General features: G+C 24.9%; 1 protein-coding gene across 1 annotated transcript; it reads right to left on the reverse strand.

The window, feature by feature from the left end:
- Window positions 1-482: 482 nt before the first annotated feature.
- Window positions 483-18,347, reverse strand: LOC129967463 (transmembrane protein 62-like). The gene is made up of 14 exons (XM_056081887.1): window positions 18,072-18,347; window positions 15,828-15,939; window positions 13,426-13,563; window positions 12,536-12,581; window positions 10,364-10,511; window positions 9,172-9,296; window positions 8,606-8,728; window positions 7,247-7,402; window positions 6,677-6,836; window positions 4,931-5,038; window positions 4,764-4,845; window positions 2,372-2,497; window positions 2,147-2,265; window positions 483-1,113 (listed from the first exon to the last, which is right to left on the reverse strand). Exons 1-14 carry the CDS (start codon window positions 18,255-18,257, stop codon window positions 724-726), a joined length of 2,019 nt encoding a protein of 672 aa, XP_055937862.1. The 5' UTR covers window positions 18,258-18,347; the 3' UTR covers window positions 483-723.
- Between the last annotated feature and the right edge of the window lie 50 nt (window positions 18,348-18,397).

Consider the following 18,397-nt stretch of genomic DNA (forward strand, 5'->3'; position numbering starts at 1 on the left):
ATAATTTGTATGACTGATATCATACGGTTTAACAGAAACACATATTTTCTCAGTTGCCCTGTGATTTGCTGCACAGAAGCAAAATTGAAATACTAAAACAATTATTATTTGACACTAAAATTAGCAATTTATTTCAAAAACAAGATTTGTTGCATAAAATATTGTTAAAATAGTGAAGTTCTTCCTTATCTTGATTTGATGATAATTGTCTCAACATAAAGACAAATAAAATATGCATATGCTTGAAAAAAAAATTTATATGAAAAATTTTAATAACAATTTTTATCATGAAATGAATAAGAACTTCATCAGAGCAACAAAATATAATTGATCAACTTATAAAAAAATCAATTCATGACAAAAAATAAAAAAATATTTTCAGTTACTTCTCAAATTGGCAAAAAAAAAAAAAAAAAAAAAAAAAAAAGAGGACCAATTTTGAATTTTTTTTTTTTTAACAAAGAAAATTTTGAACGCATAAACTAAATAATTGTAATTATCTTATAACTCTAAATAAAATATAACTCTAAATAATTTAATGTATAAACTACAAAAAACTACATATGTTTGTTCTAATTAAAACAATATAAAATTCTAGCATAAAGAAAAAACAAGAAGAAAAGGAAAAAAACCTCAATTAAATGATAAATTTAAATCATGTATATCAAACAAAGAAAAAGAGGAATGATTAAGTATCACTCAGCAAGATCAACAAAAATAGCATCAGCTAGGGCTTATGATTTCCTCCGTTGGAGGTGAAAGGCGTTTATTAGCTTGATTACTTGGCAGAAGAGGTGTTCCAACAACTTGTCTAGGTCGTCCAATGCTGTTTATTTTAGATTCAGGAAGTATGATAACAATTCTCCATAAGATCAAGGCCATGACCACAGACCAGGTGTGCGTGAAACCCAAAAAGAAAGCCAGCGTACCATAAGAGAAAAAATAAACGACAGCCCATAGGGACTGCCACAGAATGAAAAAAAGCATAAGAAAATGACGACATACATAGAAATATAGGCTGCAGGGTTTGGGTCGCCCATCTCTGATGCTTTTGTACTGCAGGTAAAGACAATTTGAAAGGCACAGAATAAAAGGGATATAAAATGTAACAAGCTGAAAGAAGAAAAAAAAAGAATTCAATCTTAATTAAAAAACAAAAGAAATAGCTACAAATAAAAAAATTTTATAATCACATACAGATTAATGGATACACATAAAATATATATTTATTGCCAATAAGTGTTTCATTTTTTAAATCCATAAAAAGTAACAAAAATGGTATTTTAAAATTAAAAGAAAACTTTAGTTCGTGTTTAATATTTATACCATAAAAATATTATAATAACTTAAGTTTTGTTTAGTCAGGGTGCTTCTAAAACAAGAGGAAAAAATACCTCTAGACTGTCCAAAACATATAAATTTTAAAGTATTTTTAACCAACAAAGGTAAGTCAAATTTTACCTACACTTTTAGCATTACTGTTCTCACACTATGCACATTGACATCTGTCCTCACTTATTTTATTGTTATAAATTTATTTCTCTTCCTTCTATAGAAGAATGATCATAGCTGCTCCATTAGAAGTTCACCTCAAAGAGGAATGAGAAGTACTGATCTAATTCCTCTATCAAATGATCAGAAATGTATCATAGATCATTGTTGCAAAGTGTAAAAAATGAACCATCATTTCTCCATCACAGATGACAACATTCAGCAATTTTGCATAATAGTTCTGATGAATAGCTAAGTTCCACACATAAGTACTGTCATTCAAGTTTTCAGAATGGGGGAAAAAAACAAAAAAAAAACCCAATAAAACATTGTAATATAAAACTTAAGTTTAATGATGTTACAACTAGTTTTAGAATTAATCATCATCATTTTATAAATAAAGTAGAATAACAAAATTGGAATTTTTTCCCAAAACCTCCTTGAAATTCAATCTACAAGTAATTTAAAAACAGCATCATTTTAAGGTAAAAAATATAATATATATAGTATAAAAACAATATATATAATAGCAATATATATATATATATATATATATATATATATATATATATATATATATATATATATATATATATATATATATATATATTTATTTATTTATTTTACAAATGTTACATAACTGTTGTTAACTTACATATAAAGTTCCAGCAAAATATTGTAATCCACCTGGTAGAAATGTTCCACCTAAGAAAATACCCCACACGAAGCACACTCCAATGTGATCATCAATTATGTATCCAACAAACCATGGACCTAAAAAATTGTGAAAATGTAATTTCTGTGAAAGCTATGAAAATAATACAAAATTTAAATTACAGCCAAACTATATATGCACACATAACTCAAAGTTCCCGCTTACCTACTGCAACATATAAGGCTCCTATGACAACAGGCCAAAAGAGTATGTCCACGTTTGCAAGCAAACTGAATTTGAAAATCATCCTTCGGCAAAAGCCTCGCTCAGATTTAAGTTTAATTCCTTCGCCTTAAATAGAAAATCTAAGCGTATTAGATTAAATTCAAACATTGAAATTCAATCACTGATAATACATTCAAAAATTTAATATAAAAAATTGCATCCACTTAAAAATATTTGAGTAAAAGATAATGCACATTTATTCACATAAAATAAATAATGTGTGCTAAAACAAATGAATCATTGTGTGTATGTTTATCTACAAAGTAGACCATAGTACATAGAGCAACTAATTTAAGCACAGACTTTAAAGGGATAAAATATGAATTTTAAGGTAAACTTTTCAAAATTTTAATCAGGATTTGAAGTAGTTTAAAACTAAGCAAAATTTTACCTTTTTTTCCATTTCCATATCATCAACGGATTTTAAGAAATTAAACATCAATCATAATATTAAGATTATATTATTTTGCTACAATAAAATATAACCCGTTTTCTATCTTTCTGACACATTAACTGAAATTAACATATGAAAAGCCCATTAATTCAAGATTTTTTAAAAGCATTAAATGAAAAGTTATTTAAAAATCTATTACTTTCCCATTAAGTAAAAATAAAATTTATCAAATCTACAGCATCAAATCTTTTTATCTATAGTGAGCTAATCTTCTAGAGATTATATTATTCATTTATGTGTTAAAATTAGCATATTTTAAGTAGCTAAATAATGTATTATTTTAGTAATTTCTATAAGCACAGACTTTAAAGGGATAAAATATGAATTTTAAGGTAAACTTTTCAAAATTTTAATCAGGATTTGAAGTAGTTTAAAACTAAGCAAAATTTTACCTTTTTTTCCATTTCCATATCATCAACGGATTTTAAGAAATTAAACATCAATCATAATATTAAGATTATATTATTTTGCTACAATAAAATATAACCCGTTTTCTATCTTTCTGACACATTAACTGAAATTAACATATGAAAAGCCCATTAATTCAAGATTTTTTAAAAGCATTAAATGAAAAGTTATTTAAAAATCTATTACTTTCCCATTAAGTAAAAATAAAATTTATCAAATCTACAGCATCAAATCTTTTTATCTATAGTGAGCTAATCTTCTAGAGATTATATTATTCATTTATGTGTTAAAATTAGCATATTTTAAGTAGCTAAATAATGTATTATTTTAGTAATTTCTATAGCTGTAATGCATGATCAAGATTAGCAGAAATAATAATAATCTTCGCTAAATCTCATATCTTAAAAAGAGTCAGTCATTCTGAGTAACTGTTTAACAACTGAAGCTCTAATATTTAGCATCACTGAATTCAAAATATCCAAAACATTTTTATTTTGATATTAAAATTATTAGTTAAAAAAACAATTAGACTTTCTGCATACTTTTTTCGTTTTCAAAATTGTTTTTTGTTGTTTTCAAGTAATTAGAGCATTCGAATAATTCAATCTGCCAAAAATAAAGAAAAAAGCTGCATGTTTAAATTAATAATATTTATATGATGGATAATCAATTGGTGATCAAAGATGACTACTAACAGATAAAAATAAAATACTGCTGAAGATAATTATTTTGGCTTATCAGAAATTTACAGTTCTCATAAAGTAATAAATACAATTTATAAAGAAATATATTAAACCATCCAAATCAAGAGAAATTTACAAATTAATTTCAACTTTCTCAGCTTTTCTTCAGAGCAAAAATGCCATAGTTCAAGTGAAAAAATTAATCAAATTTCTATAAATAAATGTTCAGGTAGATTTTTTTTTTTTTCAAAATTTTGCTTGTAACTTATTTCAAAAAATTTCCTTTGAACAAAATATACAATTTAAATTGATATAATAAAAACAGATATAGAAATACAATATTTAGAGATTTTACTGTATATTAATATGCATGAAACTAGAGATATGTTGTGTTTGTTCATTATCCAAAGAAGAAAAAAGATTCAGAAATTGACAATTTAGCTAACATAGTTTCAAACTAGAAAACTCAAAAAAATTTTAAGTTTTATTAGAATGAAATAACATTACATAGTTTAACAAAAAGACAGGTATAAAACTAATTGCAATAATTATTGAAAGGCTTATATGCTCAGTGCAGTCAGCTTCCCAATTTCAAATTAATCGGTTCAGTGATCTGTTTCATCATAAATTATGGGGGGAAATATGCTCAGAGCTATTTAACTTTGAGTCAGTAAGTTTATTTATTATCTTACTTCAGATAAAATTAATATATCCATTGCTATTTTAATTGATGTTTGTTATTAATAATCTTTTCATATGCAACAATATAATCAAGATTTATCCATACCTTTTCCAAAACAAAGATAAATTTTCATGATGCATAAAGGCAGCAATGTTATTAGCAAAGAAACTCCAAAAATTGCCTGGCCCTAGGTAGAGTAGAAATTAATTACAATGATGACCAGAAAATAAATTAAATGTAAACATCAATAAAAAGAAAATACGCAAACATACCACTGATATGTGTCCCATTAGTGCTAACCTAGCAGTAAGAGGAAATGTGGGTCTTGAATTATCCAAAGAAAACTGATGATTTATAATTCTCTCTTTTCCACTAGTATCCTAAAAAGAATATCAAAGAAAAGGATTCAAACTTTACCATTTACAACACTAAACAAGATTATTTTCCTTATAGTACACATTGAATGACAACTAATTTTAATGACTATTATTACAAAACAGAATTAAGTAATTTAGACAGATTATTATTATTATTATTATTACTGCAAATATTTAAGACCAGTTAAAACCAAAAGTATTCAAACAAAATCCAAAAGTTTTGAAGATTGGATTAACAGATGAAATACATCTCTAGAATCTCTAAATTCAGGGGGTTTGATGAAGGATAAATAGTAGTAATAATTTTTTTTCCTATCTTTTTAAGTAATTAGACAAAAAGGAGTGTCTTGTCCTCTTTAGCAGTCTGTGGATTTACTATTCTTGTTTTGTTTTTTTTCTCTTTCATTAGCAATCTAGCTACCCACCAGATATGGAAAACTATATAAGAAAGGAATGTAAAACAACTAACAAAATGATTTAGAGTAGTAGTAAATTACCTGAATGGGGAAAATGAAGTCCTAATAAATTAGCAAAAAAATTCAAATTATCAATCATTTTGAGTATTTTTACAATTATAGATTCTACTAAACATTAACCCTCTGTTCAGCTTGAAACTATTTGACTTGAAATGTTTCTGAACTGCTTAAAAAAAAAAACGTGATTTGAAGTTAGTTCATATATATTTCATGACTTTGTTAGAGATGATATTTCACTGAAAAGAACTTTCCTTTTCTTATATCGTTTTCTGAGAATTTTTTTTCAGTCAATATTAATGCATAATTCAGGTCAATATGACCCAAAACATTTGAATAAACTGTACTTAAAATTTTACACTGTGCAATGCTAATTCAAGACCAAAGGATAAAAATATATTTCTGAAAAGTAATCAAAAATCAATTTTCAATAAAAATGTTGTACAGATAAACTTTCTCCTGTTTGGAAAAAATGATTGGAAATTTAGTCAAAAGTTTTGTTTTCAATGTGAAATTGTTGAAATAGACAAACAATTAGTTCTTTCTGAGATTGGTGAACAGTATATGTCAAAATAATCAATCTAAATATGGAATTAAAATATTGTCTTTAACATGATGTTAAAAATTCATTTATTCTGAAGACACATTTTATGCTCAACATAGAATATTTTTGCCAAAATATAAAGGATGTAAAATTTTAAACAGAAAATACCCTATTCCATATTTTATTATTTCAAATATGTATAAGTTTTATATTTAGATACTTTATGTAAATTATATCATGCTTATTCCATTAAAATTTTTTATTAATTTCAGAACATATGATTTTTCTGAAAAAGGTAGAAGATAGGCTCCAGAAGTTAGTGTTTAATATTTGGGTCGCACTAACTCTAACATTACATTCATATAGAAAATTCAAACAGAAAGCTTAGTTACAGAAATAAAAAAATAAAAAAAATTTTAATAAATCCATTAAAAACAAAAAAAATTGGATAATTAAAAAACATTAAAACTGCATATTTTCTCTTTCATTAAAAAAAAAAAAAAAAAAAGAAAGAAAGAAAGAAAAAAAATAATAATAATATAAGTTTAGTAAGTTAGGCCCTAAAATGTGTCCTTGCAATACACGTTTCAACAAAAAAAAATATTGTTTTGAAAAATTTATTACTTTGGCATAAACAGTCATTGTGTACAGTCCTTCCATATACTTTAGTGGCTCCCACTTGGCAACATATAAAGGTGCTTCACTGAGTTTAAGTTCAATCCAAGCATCATCATTTATTTTCACCTTAGCTAATGCGATAGGATATGGAGAAAATATAAGAACCCTAAAAGAGAAAAGTTCATTATTTACATAGCAGAAATCTTACAGATCAGTTATGGACTACTCAGTCATTTTTTAAAATGAAAAGCATAAGACTTAACTAAATACAGAAAAAAGAAACAACAATCATTCCAATTTAGATATAATTTTTTTTTAAATCAAATATCACAATATTTACACTAACATGAAATTAAATAACCAAAATACATGTTACTTTGAAAAAAATTATTATATTTAAATTTTACATGTTACAAAATTTATTATTAATCTTATTCATCATTAACTTTATTCATTTATTCTGATATTATTACTTATTATTGCAGTTTACTTATTGTATATATACATACAATAAGAAAACTGCAACAAAGAAAAGAACTGCAAAGAAAACACTTACAAAAACATAAAAAGTATTACCTGATGTGGGTAGATTTCATTACTCGATATAAAGGTTCAATAGCTGGCATCAGCATCATAGCATCTTTTGGATTAGTCACAAGAATCAGTGGCCAATCTTCGATATGGTTATCAAAAAAGGAAAATATCCCATGATCCACAGCACAAATACGATATCTTAAACAAAAATAAATACTTCAAACTTCCTAAAACTAATATGTGAAAATTGTGATTATTTATACAAACAAATAATTTATATTATGACAAAGATTTCACTGAATCAAATTAAATTATAAACAATTTAGATCAATTCTGCATTATTAAAATTTCAAACTATTTATCAAAAAATAATGTTTTAAATTTTGAATCACTATGAAAATAATTCAATACTATAAGAGAAACTAATTTCAAAGAGGCATACACTACAAACATATATATGATCTCTTATAAATTACGATACGAACAAAACTGTAACATTCGTATTGCAACTATCATCATAATTTAATGTTTTAATTTTTCTATTAACATAAGTTAATCTGGTTATTTGAATTAGAATTGTGAATAATAACTTTGTTTCAATCGTTAATTAATGCTTTGATTCTTTCTGTCAAGCAACTCATTATTTGAATTAGTGGCCTTGAATTAGAAAGTCAATATTTTTAGATCATAAAATTTGTCATACGCACTCTGAATAAATATTATTAATTTTTTTTTATTATTTTTATCTTTTTAATCATAATTTTGATATAAATTTAATATTTATTTTGATAAAAATAATATTTTTTAGATGTAATTTTGGAATTGTATAATATATCTGTGTTATTTTATATACATTATTTACATTTGAAATTTTTTTAAAAACAGATAAAATCTTTTAATTTACATGCTTAGGCAACCTTCAATTTATTTTAATCAATTCCACTATTAATACCACTTTCAAAAAAATTAATCAGGGTAAAAAAAGCAAAAATGAGGCAGTGTTGTGAAATTGCTTTGTTATTCAAACAAATATCATTTATATAAGCAATTACCAATTTTGCATATTTTAAGCAAGTGCAAATATAGATTTTGTTTGATAATTTTTTAGATGTTACTGATAAAACTTTACAAAAACTGTATAACTCCAGATAAATTTTAAATATACATTTTGAAAAAAGATTACATATGAGCTTCTTAATTGCAATATAAATAACTCTGTCTTTACAATACCTTTAAATAGACATTTTAATTATTGTCATTATATATAAGATGAAAAATTTATTATAAAAATCTGTACATTAATTGGCCTTTTTTAAGAAAGTTTTTTAATTACCAAATCTTTACCATGAGAAAATCAGAAAACAATTTATACATGCTAAAATGGAATAAAGCACTATTTACTTCCGTCTATCTTTCCAATCAGCCAATTCCAGTTCTAAAGCTCCAGTTGACTGTAAAGTATACATTTCAGGTACCATCCCTCCCAAAGTATGTAGGTGACCACAAAGATATGGACCAGTTCCTCTAAAAAGTGTAATTTTAAATAGCATAAAATAAAATAAATGTAGGTAAAATGAACTAGGTAAATGCAAATGAATTAGGTAAAATGCAATATAAATTCTTTTTTTAAAAAATTTCAAACTAATGTTTATATATAGTACAGCAGACTTCCAATTATCTGGACTACTTAGAAAAAAATCTAGAAATAAAATCTTCCAAAATAAAAACAGCAAAGCAATCAACTCTGATTAAAAAGTTTAAAGTGATAATTTTAGTATAATGCATAGTAACAAAATATAAATAACATCATTCTTGCAATCATGAAATTAATACATTATAAAAAAATTTTGCTTCTTTTTTCTAAGAAAAAAAATGACCTTTTTTAGGTTAATTATTCAGATCAGAACTGGTACCAATTAATCCAGATAATTAGATTCTATTGCATTTTATAAAAATAATTTTCTCACTTCATAAGCTCTCTTATACCAGGATTAGGAGCAACTATAGTTGAAGTTGGATAATGTCCAAACCAAATAGTCATATTGCCACCTCTAGAATCATCTAGAAGTTTCTTTACATGTGAGTATTCATCCTGTACAAAGATATGTTTCAAAGACAACATTTTAAAAATGAATGATTTACACATTCATTTAACACTGACTTAAAACAATAATATATAGACTGTTTTTTTTTTTTTTTTTTTTTTTTCAAAGGCGATTCATTTTTTTTTTTTTTTTAAAGTTGAAAACCATAAATAAAAGAAAATGATGAACTATAAAAGATACAAATAAAAATATTATTTCAAACTATTAAAATTACAAGTACACATCCTTCTGATACCAAAAAAGTTCTCACAAAAATGAGTAATTAAGTGCATTTTGTCGTAAACATCATTTTGTCATTTGGCAATCATAAATGAAGCTAACACTGGAAAGAAAACTGAATTTATATCCAAGAATCTTGGAAAATGAACAGTAATGAATACTGTTCACAAAATGAATTTTCATAAAAGTGCATCTGGACATAAATAAGGTAATTTTTTATGTTAATAATAATAATGTTAACAGTACTATTATAGTAGTAATAGTAAAAAAAAAAAAAAAAACATCAAATTTTTATTTATATATCTATATATATATATATGTTAATCTCACAACAACTTAAAAAGTTTTTTATATCAATACAAAAATTTCAAATGATTTTGAAAAAAAATTTTATTCAAAATTTTATTTTGAAAACAATGTTTAAGTTGGTCATTAACACTAGCTTTTACTTTATAACATTAATTATAATACTAATTTTAAAACAAGGTGAAATTTTGATACTTTCATAGTAGCAGATAATGCTCTATAATGGCAATCAAAGGTGATTAAATGCAGTGTTTTATGATAAATAAAGCTAATAATAGATATTTTCAAAGTAATAAGATTTTAGACAGTCTTATAAACGTAAAATAAATGCCCATTTTGATTTTAATGAAATACAAATTTATTTCTAAATACTAATGCATCAATGATTAAAATTATTTGTTATAAAATGCATAGTTTGTACATACATATATATATATGTATGTATGTATAAAGGCTGTAAAAATTATTTCTTTTCTTATTTCAAATTGATAGTTTAAAAAGCAATGCTTAAACTATTAAAAAAAATCACCTTCTTTAAGACTCCCAGAAAATTAAAAGGTCGTTTTGGCCCAGGATCCATACAGGCATCAATACCAATAAAAGTATAAGTTTCAGTGCCTTGTTGCAATGTATAGCTGTATGAACGTCTGTGTTTTCCACCTTGAGTAGAATATTTTCTGCAGAAAAAAAGCTCAAAATTACTATATTAATCGATGACATCATGACATAATTCCATTAAAAATACTATCTTCCGACTTAAATATGCAAATATTTTCATTTTTCGAAATAAAATCATTACAATAATTTTTTATAATAAATATTTTAATCATTGTAGAATACTGAATAATATTTGTGGTTAAAAAAATACATTTATATTAATAATAAGTAAGATGCATATGTTTGAGGTTTTTATTTTAGTTTCCCTATTTAATTCACTTATGCCTAATGAGATAAATTAACAAAGCTGCAAGAAAAAAGAATAAAAAAATATATGAAAATTCCAAAGCTGCATGGCCAACATAAAGAGATATTATTACTTAAGTTATTTATGTAATTATTGTAAATTAATTTTTAGTTGAAAATCGATCAAAAATAAAATAAGATGGTATTAGAAATTTGTTAAAATGAGTTAATACTAACAAAAATAAATTTGTTATTATATTTTTCAATAACTCCCCCTCAAAGAAATGCTAATTAGAATAGCTAATATAAGTTTTTTTTAAGAATATTTTGACATGCAAATAGACATCTATATTTTTTTATAAAACAACAATTAAATTTTAATGTAGTTAGAAAATATTAATTTGAACCATTTACAGATTAATATCAATTTCTGACTAAAATTGCTCAGCTCTTCTAAAAACTGAAGAAATAATTCCAACAAAAAAGTAATTTATCAAAAATTCTTTTTTAGAAAATAGGTGTTGGCACATCACCTTGTATCAGTAGGAGAACATTGAATGCAGTTCAACATAATATTTGATGTTAACTATTCATTACAAGAATGTATATGCAACACAGATGAGATGACATAAATCAATGCATTCATGAAATATTAAAAAATTTATAGAATTTAAAAAATTAGAAAACATCCCATCTTATTACAATTTTATACTTGAATTATCTAGCGAGCATTTTTCAGTGTAACTACCTTACAACTGCAAAAGTGCATAAAAACTCTGATTAGTTTGAGCCACTTGCAAGACAAAGACATAAATGTAATGGATGATAGAATGTTTTCTTATTGAATGAGTTGTTTCACAGCGGCCTATCTTTTCTCATGTGGCTTTAGCTTAGATGTTGTACTATCCCTTTAAAACCCAAAATTGTGCACTTTGGTTTTCATATCTTTTGAAGCTTTTAGGCTTTTATTTTTTTGCAAGAAATAAAATTTTTAACAAAAACAACTTTAGTAGATTAATTTCTCAAAAATTTTAATTTATGCACTGTATGTTTACATCTTAATACTTCTATCATAAAAATCAATGCAAAGATCAAAAATATAAATTTTATTTTGAAAATTCACACAAGTACAAATTTAACATTAATTTCTTCGGTAATCTTTTGTAACTCTCTTGCAAGCAAATGTAATCTATCACTGTCAAATTTGATTAGCTGATATTTTTCTTCCTGAAGATACTCTCATTCATAACTTACTTTACATCTTGCACCTCTAGTTTATAACAGGAACCAACCTAACATCGACCCACAAATACAAGTTACCCGGTTAAGTGAGTAGTCAGAGGATTAAAAAAATGCACTTTAAAATGAATACACATTAAAGCAAACTTTTTCCTTTTGAACAAATTACTCAGTTTTTAGAATATTAAATTAATCATTTTTACTAAAAAAAAATGAAAAAGCACAAAGCTTCAGAACAGCACTTAGAAAGCAGAATAAACTATGAGAAAGTATATAGCAAAACAAGCAGATCATATTTCATTGGTTCTGAAATACCATCTAAAAAAACTAAATAGATGCTCTGTTAAATAGTTGACTGAAAAATGCCAGAATTCTAAACCAGACAGATAGTAACTGTGTAATATGTGCAAACGTATAAACTTTATTGTATTGTGGTACCACTGAAATTTTAAGTATTATTAAATTACTGTACAAGAGATTAAAAATTATTTTATAAATAGTACTGTTTTACATTACAATAATGGCATCATTTTTTAATAAATCATTTTTTTTCACTTACCTATATAAATCATTTTTATCATCCAGTGATAAAACATTGAAATTATCTGAAAAATATTAACAGCATAACAATCAGTGAAGATGTCAGTGAAATAAATGCAAATACAAGCTCATAAAAATAAACTTCTTTTCAATAAAATCAAACTGCATTAATTAATTATATAAATAAAATATTAAAGTAATAATAAAAAGGTAGTAGTAGTTATTTCTGTCATATCAGGGCATATATAACAGAAATAATTACTACTACATCTGGTAATTACTATTGACAATAATTATACAATAATATTTTACTAAAGTCATATATAAAACTTTGATTGGTTCAATATCTATTCACATCTATAGACCATGTTTGGGCTATTTAATAAAGACCTTCAATTTGAAATTATAATCAAATGATGCTGACCAGAATTATCAACAATTCTTTATAGTAATCTGGGAATTTTTCAGCAGTGAAGGAGTATTTAGCATGTATCAAATCAATGCACATCACAAATTATTGATAAAATTTGATTTCTAAGCAAATCATTGCAATTTTGAAGTCACACAATTAAACAAAGAGAATAGGAAGAATTCTATTCAAAAAATTTGTATAGAAACTTTTGTTTGAAAAGAAACATGGAAGAAACAATAACTATTAATGGCAAAGCAAGTGGTAACTAAAGGTAAAGTAATAAATTTCTAATATTTCCTTTTAATAAAAAGAAAAAAACTGTATATAAACTATCATAAATACCTAAAGGATAAAATAAACTATCAATGTAATCACTACTTTGCATGCAAAAAACTGGTAATATGTGCAATAATGTTATGCTTTAAAATATAAATTAATATAATGAATCATTTTATTAAAATGTAATAAATTTATTAAACATACAGAAATCGAATTACCATGATTGCCTCTAATATCTAACCATGTTGTATTGACAGTAACACCTGAATCATATAAAATCTGCTGGTACATACGCCATTCTTCAACATACTGCCTAGATCCCAACAGATCAGCAGTTCTTGAATCAACTAGATCCCCTAAAATGAAAATTTTTTTCTAGAGTCAAGCTATCTAATGAATACAACTAAAAAAAATTTACAACAATAAAAAGATTCTTTCCACCATTATTTACTTTCTTTTTTACAACCAATACAAATAAAAAAATTTACAACAATAAAAAAATTCTTTCTGCCATTATTATTTACTGTTTTTCCCCTAGAACCATGGATTGCATTATAATTTATATAATAAAATGCATAATTAAATAACAAAAATCAAAAATTTAATAAAAGTAATTTGACAAAAAAATCCATTCTTTTAATCCAATCCTTCCAGTTTGTTTATTACAAAAGTATGACAAATTATTTATATCAATAAAGCAAAAAATGCATTTATTCTGTCTGTCTGCAACAGGAATCCTTCAAAATGGTGAAAGTAGTAACATGACATTTGCATATGGTATTTTATAATAAGTATAATTGTATAAGTCCAATTCTAAATCAAATATACTTTCAAAGTTTATAAGTTATTACTTAAGTTATAAGTAATAACTTAAGTTACAAAGTTTATAAGTTATTACTTACTTAAGTACTATAAGTTATACTTCAAGTTTTAAAGTTATCTTTTTTATATTCATTCAAATAACAAAAATTATTTAAAAGTTTTCTTAAAAAAATCCTTCCTTTACCTGTATGTTGGCATAATACTGTGTAATAATTTTAAATATATTTTACTTTCTTGCATAAGATACTGCTATCATGCAAACATCAAAGCTGATTCGATTTGTGACAGTTATAATACTTATAGTACCTTGCTATAAGTATTACATGTTGCGAGTATTGAAATAAGAAAAAGTACATCAAATTTTACTAGCAAATGAAGCACAAAAAAGTTTTTTTGTAACATTTGTTATATGTATATATATATATAACTGTGCTTCCAGATATATATAACAATATTTAATATTTGCCATTCCTACTGATTTTAAACATTCAATTAAAATTAGTTCGAAATTTCATTAATTAAAAATTGTCATAAAGAAGAAATAAAATGCAATCAATCTAACTTGGGTGAATAGTATTGAAAATTGCATGATAGGCTAAATATAAAAAAGGTAAACTTTATTTTACAATATATAGAGAAATTATCAACTAAATTCCAGGTGTTTCTTATACAGAGTCAAATCAATTTCATAAAACATGAAAAAAACAAACTGATTTTTACGTTTTATCTATTTATAAAGAAAGTCGATACAACTTGTATATAATACAATATTGTATTTATAGGCGTAAATGCAGCAAGTCGACAGCCATGCAATAAAAATAAATCCAGAATTAAAGCAAATGATTAGCAGTACAATAGATTTTATCTTTTAAAAAAAAAATAATAACCCCTTCTTAAACATAAAAGTAGAAATAAGCAGGGGCAAAATAATTAACATGTATGCTTAGTAACTTGTTCTGTTAAATATACTGGGGGTACATAAAATGAAATGTCGGTATAGTAATCTTATTGGTGCCAGTTGTTAAACATGCCTTTTTATTCGTAACAGAATATCAAATTTGTTTACTTTTAATGAGCTAAAATACTGAAGATTTAATATCTTATATAGAAGATTAAAATTGAAAAAAAAATTTTAACAAAATATTTTTAATTTATGTGTTCCAAACTAAGAAATAAATTTTGCAATACTTTTTCTTAACTGATAAGTTCCCAACAGACTAATCCTTCAGTCTATTTCTTAAGCATACAGTCAATTATATTAAAAATGTCTTACAGAATATTTCTAAACTGATAAAAAAAAAATCAACATTTCCATTAGAAATCAGTACTGTTGAATTAGTAGAACCCTATCTCTCTTGAGCACTTGCATGCTGTTATTGCTCTGTCAATACTAACATTTCTTGTTTGGGAATAAGAGATTGAGACATTACTATCAGAATTATATTAAGAAGTCATTTACTTTCACTTCTAAATTTGCATTGGCATGAATTTTAATTCTAGTTTCAAAAAAAAGATCTTATATTTGATTTTTTAAATACAAAGCAAACATTCCAGCTAAATCTGATATTACACATTTTCTAAAATTATGTAAATTTTTCTTTAATTTATAGCTAACCATTCAAAATCATGTACTAAAAATTTCATTCCTTTTCCTATCCTATTTATAGCACAACTTATTTTAACAACTGAAGTATAAATTGGAAAACATGATAAAGTAATTTATAAAGCTAAGTTTCAAACTAGGAAAGTGAAATGATTAAAAACTTTATGCATTTATGGAAAATAAAAAAATTCAAACCTGTAGCAAGGACAACAGAAGGTCGAATAACAGAAACAGTTTCATTGCAAAATTTTTTCAAGTCAGAACCACGAGACAGATCTTTAAATATACTCAAATGCAAATCTGAAACCTGAAAAAAATATACATATATTAAGAAATGATAAAACAATATTCAACATCTTAAAAGTTACAGATCAATTCCTTATTTAATATTTTTATTTCCTTTTCTTTTCTCCCAATTTCGAAATGACATAATCATCGAATTATTTCTTCAGTGCTGCACAAGCTGTAAATACAACAAAAGAGTGATACATTAAGATTGGATAAGAAAAAATTCATTGATTTGGGGCATAAAAATTGCATTTAATGTAAAAATTGTATTCACACATCTCATATTTATATTTTAATAATAAATATGAAATTTTACAAGCTTTTAATTATTAAGAATATTAATCATTATTCATAAATTTAAAATAATTAGCAAAACTAAAACCAGACTTATTATACCACCAAGCAACCACTGGGCCAACTCTGATATTTTATGTTTCATTTAAAAGCTCATAAACTCTAAATATTTCATCAGTGGTTGCCTCTCCCACACACAAACACACCTTTATTTCAGTAAGAAATTTCAAAAAGGGTCTTTCAATGGACAATCTCTACAGAAAGAAAAATGTAATACTCTAGCCCAAACTTATGAATGAATTTCACTAATTTTTATTTAATATGAAAATTTATAACCCCTAGATATGTTATGAAAGGTTAGCTTATCACAAACCACCATTCATTTTCAAGAGAAATTTCAAAAATTCTATTATACCGAATATTCTCTATGGGGAGGGGGAGATAAAAACAACAGAAACCCTGAACTCAAATCATTGTACTGATTCAGAGAAAGTTCGCTCCCCCTATCTTTCTTCTTTTGATAAGAATGCTCAAGATTCATAGATATGTCATCAACATACCTGCCACCTTCTTTAACCCTTTATTTTCAAGAGATATTGCAAAAGGAAGACTTGGTATAGCTCGTATGCAATCAATAAAATTAATTTTACAAATTAATTTCACTGCAAAGATAGATTGCATTATATTTATTATGCAAAATTATGCTTTTATTTGTTATCATAAGATGTAACTCATTGAAATCAGTTAACATTAATAAAATTAATATGATAGATGATTAGTTGCCATTGAAAACAGCTAGTTATGTATAAATCAATTCATTTAAAAATATATTAGAAGATCTAATGATTTATGAAAATGAGTTTTACATACTAATTTGAATACAGAAAATCAAAGACAAACAAAATTCCTTATAATCATTTAACAAAATAATTTTTTGAAATTTCAAGAAAGGGGTAAAAGAAAAAAATTCAAAACCATAGCAGAATACATTTATTTTAAAGGTATACTTTTATTGTTAAATATATACCAAGACAACATCATATTGAAACAATCAATATTATTAATAATTTCAATGTATCAGAAAACAGAAATAATTACCAAATTATTGTTAGATACAAGATGTTGAAATATAGATATACAGGAATTGCTTTTTAATAGATGTATTCAACTATTATAGAATAAATAATGAACTATGAAGTCAAGTGCACTAAAAACATATAAAATGTAGCATGAATTATTGTAACATATAATAGTAACACTAAAAATGTAAATGAGCACAACATCTTTAAACCATTTTTCAGATGGAAATAGTTATTATCTTATACATTATAACCTCAATTCATAGTCTGATAGGTCCTCTAATTATATTAGCAAATGTAAAATAACTTACTTGCTTATAACAATCAAAATTAATATCTTCATGCACAGATCATGCAATGATATTGAAAATTATTATAATGAAGCAAATATGCAGATTTCTCAAAGACCTAATTTCATAAACAATGTTAGCAATAAATTAAGATTAGAAAGGGTGCAAATTTCCTTCCCACACTTTTCCTGATTGTTTTCCCATTTTGGATTTGATTTTGTTTTTCAAATTTTAACAAAAAAAAATTCTGCTACATAAAATTAATTGGTAGGAAATTCTGTTCAATAATTTATCATCACTTCTGAAGTTTTCATCAAACTAAATGGTAAAAATTTTAAATATAGATTTATCTCATGAAAAAATATTTCACGAAAGAAGGAATAAAAAACATTAATGCTTCTCACAAAAAACGGTGGGAATATTTTAGAAACAAATAATAAAACCTGATTAAAATGTTACGAAATGGAGAATTATTAAAATTTACTTACTTGCAAAAACCACATTAAATGTTGTCGTTTATCATTTGGATACAAGTCATCTTGGTAATATTCCACTTTAATATCATCATACTCAACATCATTACTAATATGAACAATATTCTGTAACTTCGCGACCAGCGTAGATATCACAGCTAGAGTTGCTAATACAAAAAGTGTGATTTTTGATAAAGACATTGAGAATGTAAGTTTTAAATAGAAGCTTAACAATGAGATATGTGGAAAACAAAAACTGCTCAGAAACAAAATTTGTTGACAGACAGCATAGCGGTTTCGTAATTGTTGCCAACAATTGACGTAATTCTCTTATGCAACTG

Source organism: Argiope bruennichi, chromosome 1 (genome assembly GCF_947563725.1).
Source record: "Argiope bruennichi chromosome 1, qqArgBrue1.1, whole genome shotgun sequence".
NCBI lineage: Eukaryota > Metazoa > Arthropoda > Arachnida > Araneae > Araneidae > Argiope > Argiope bruennichi.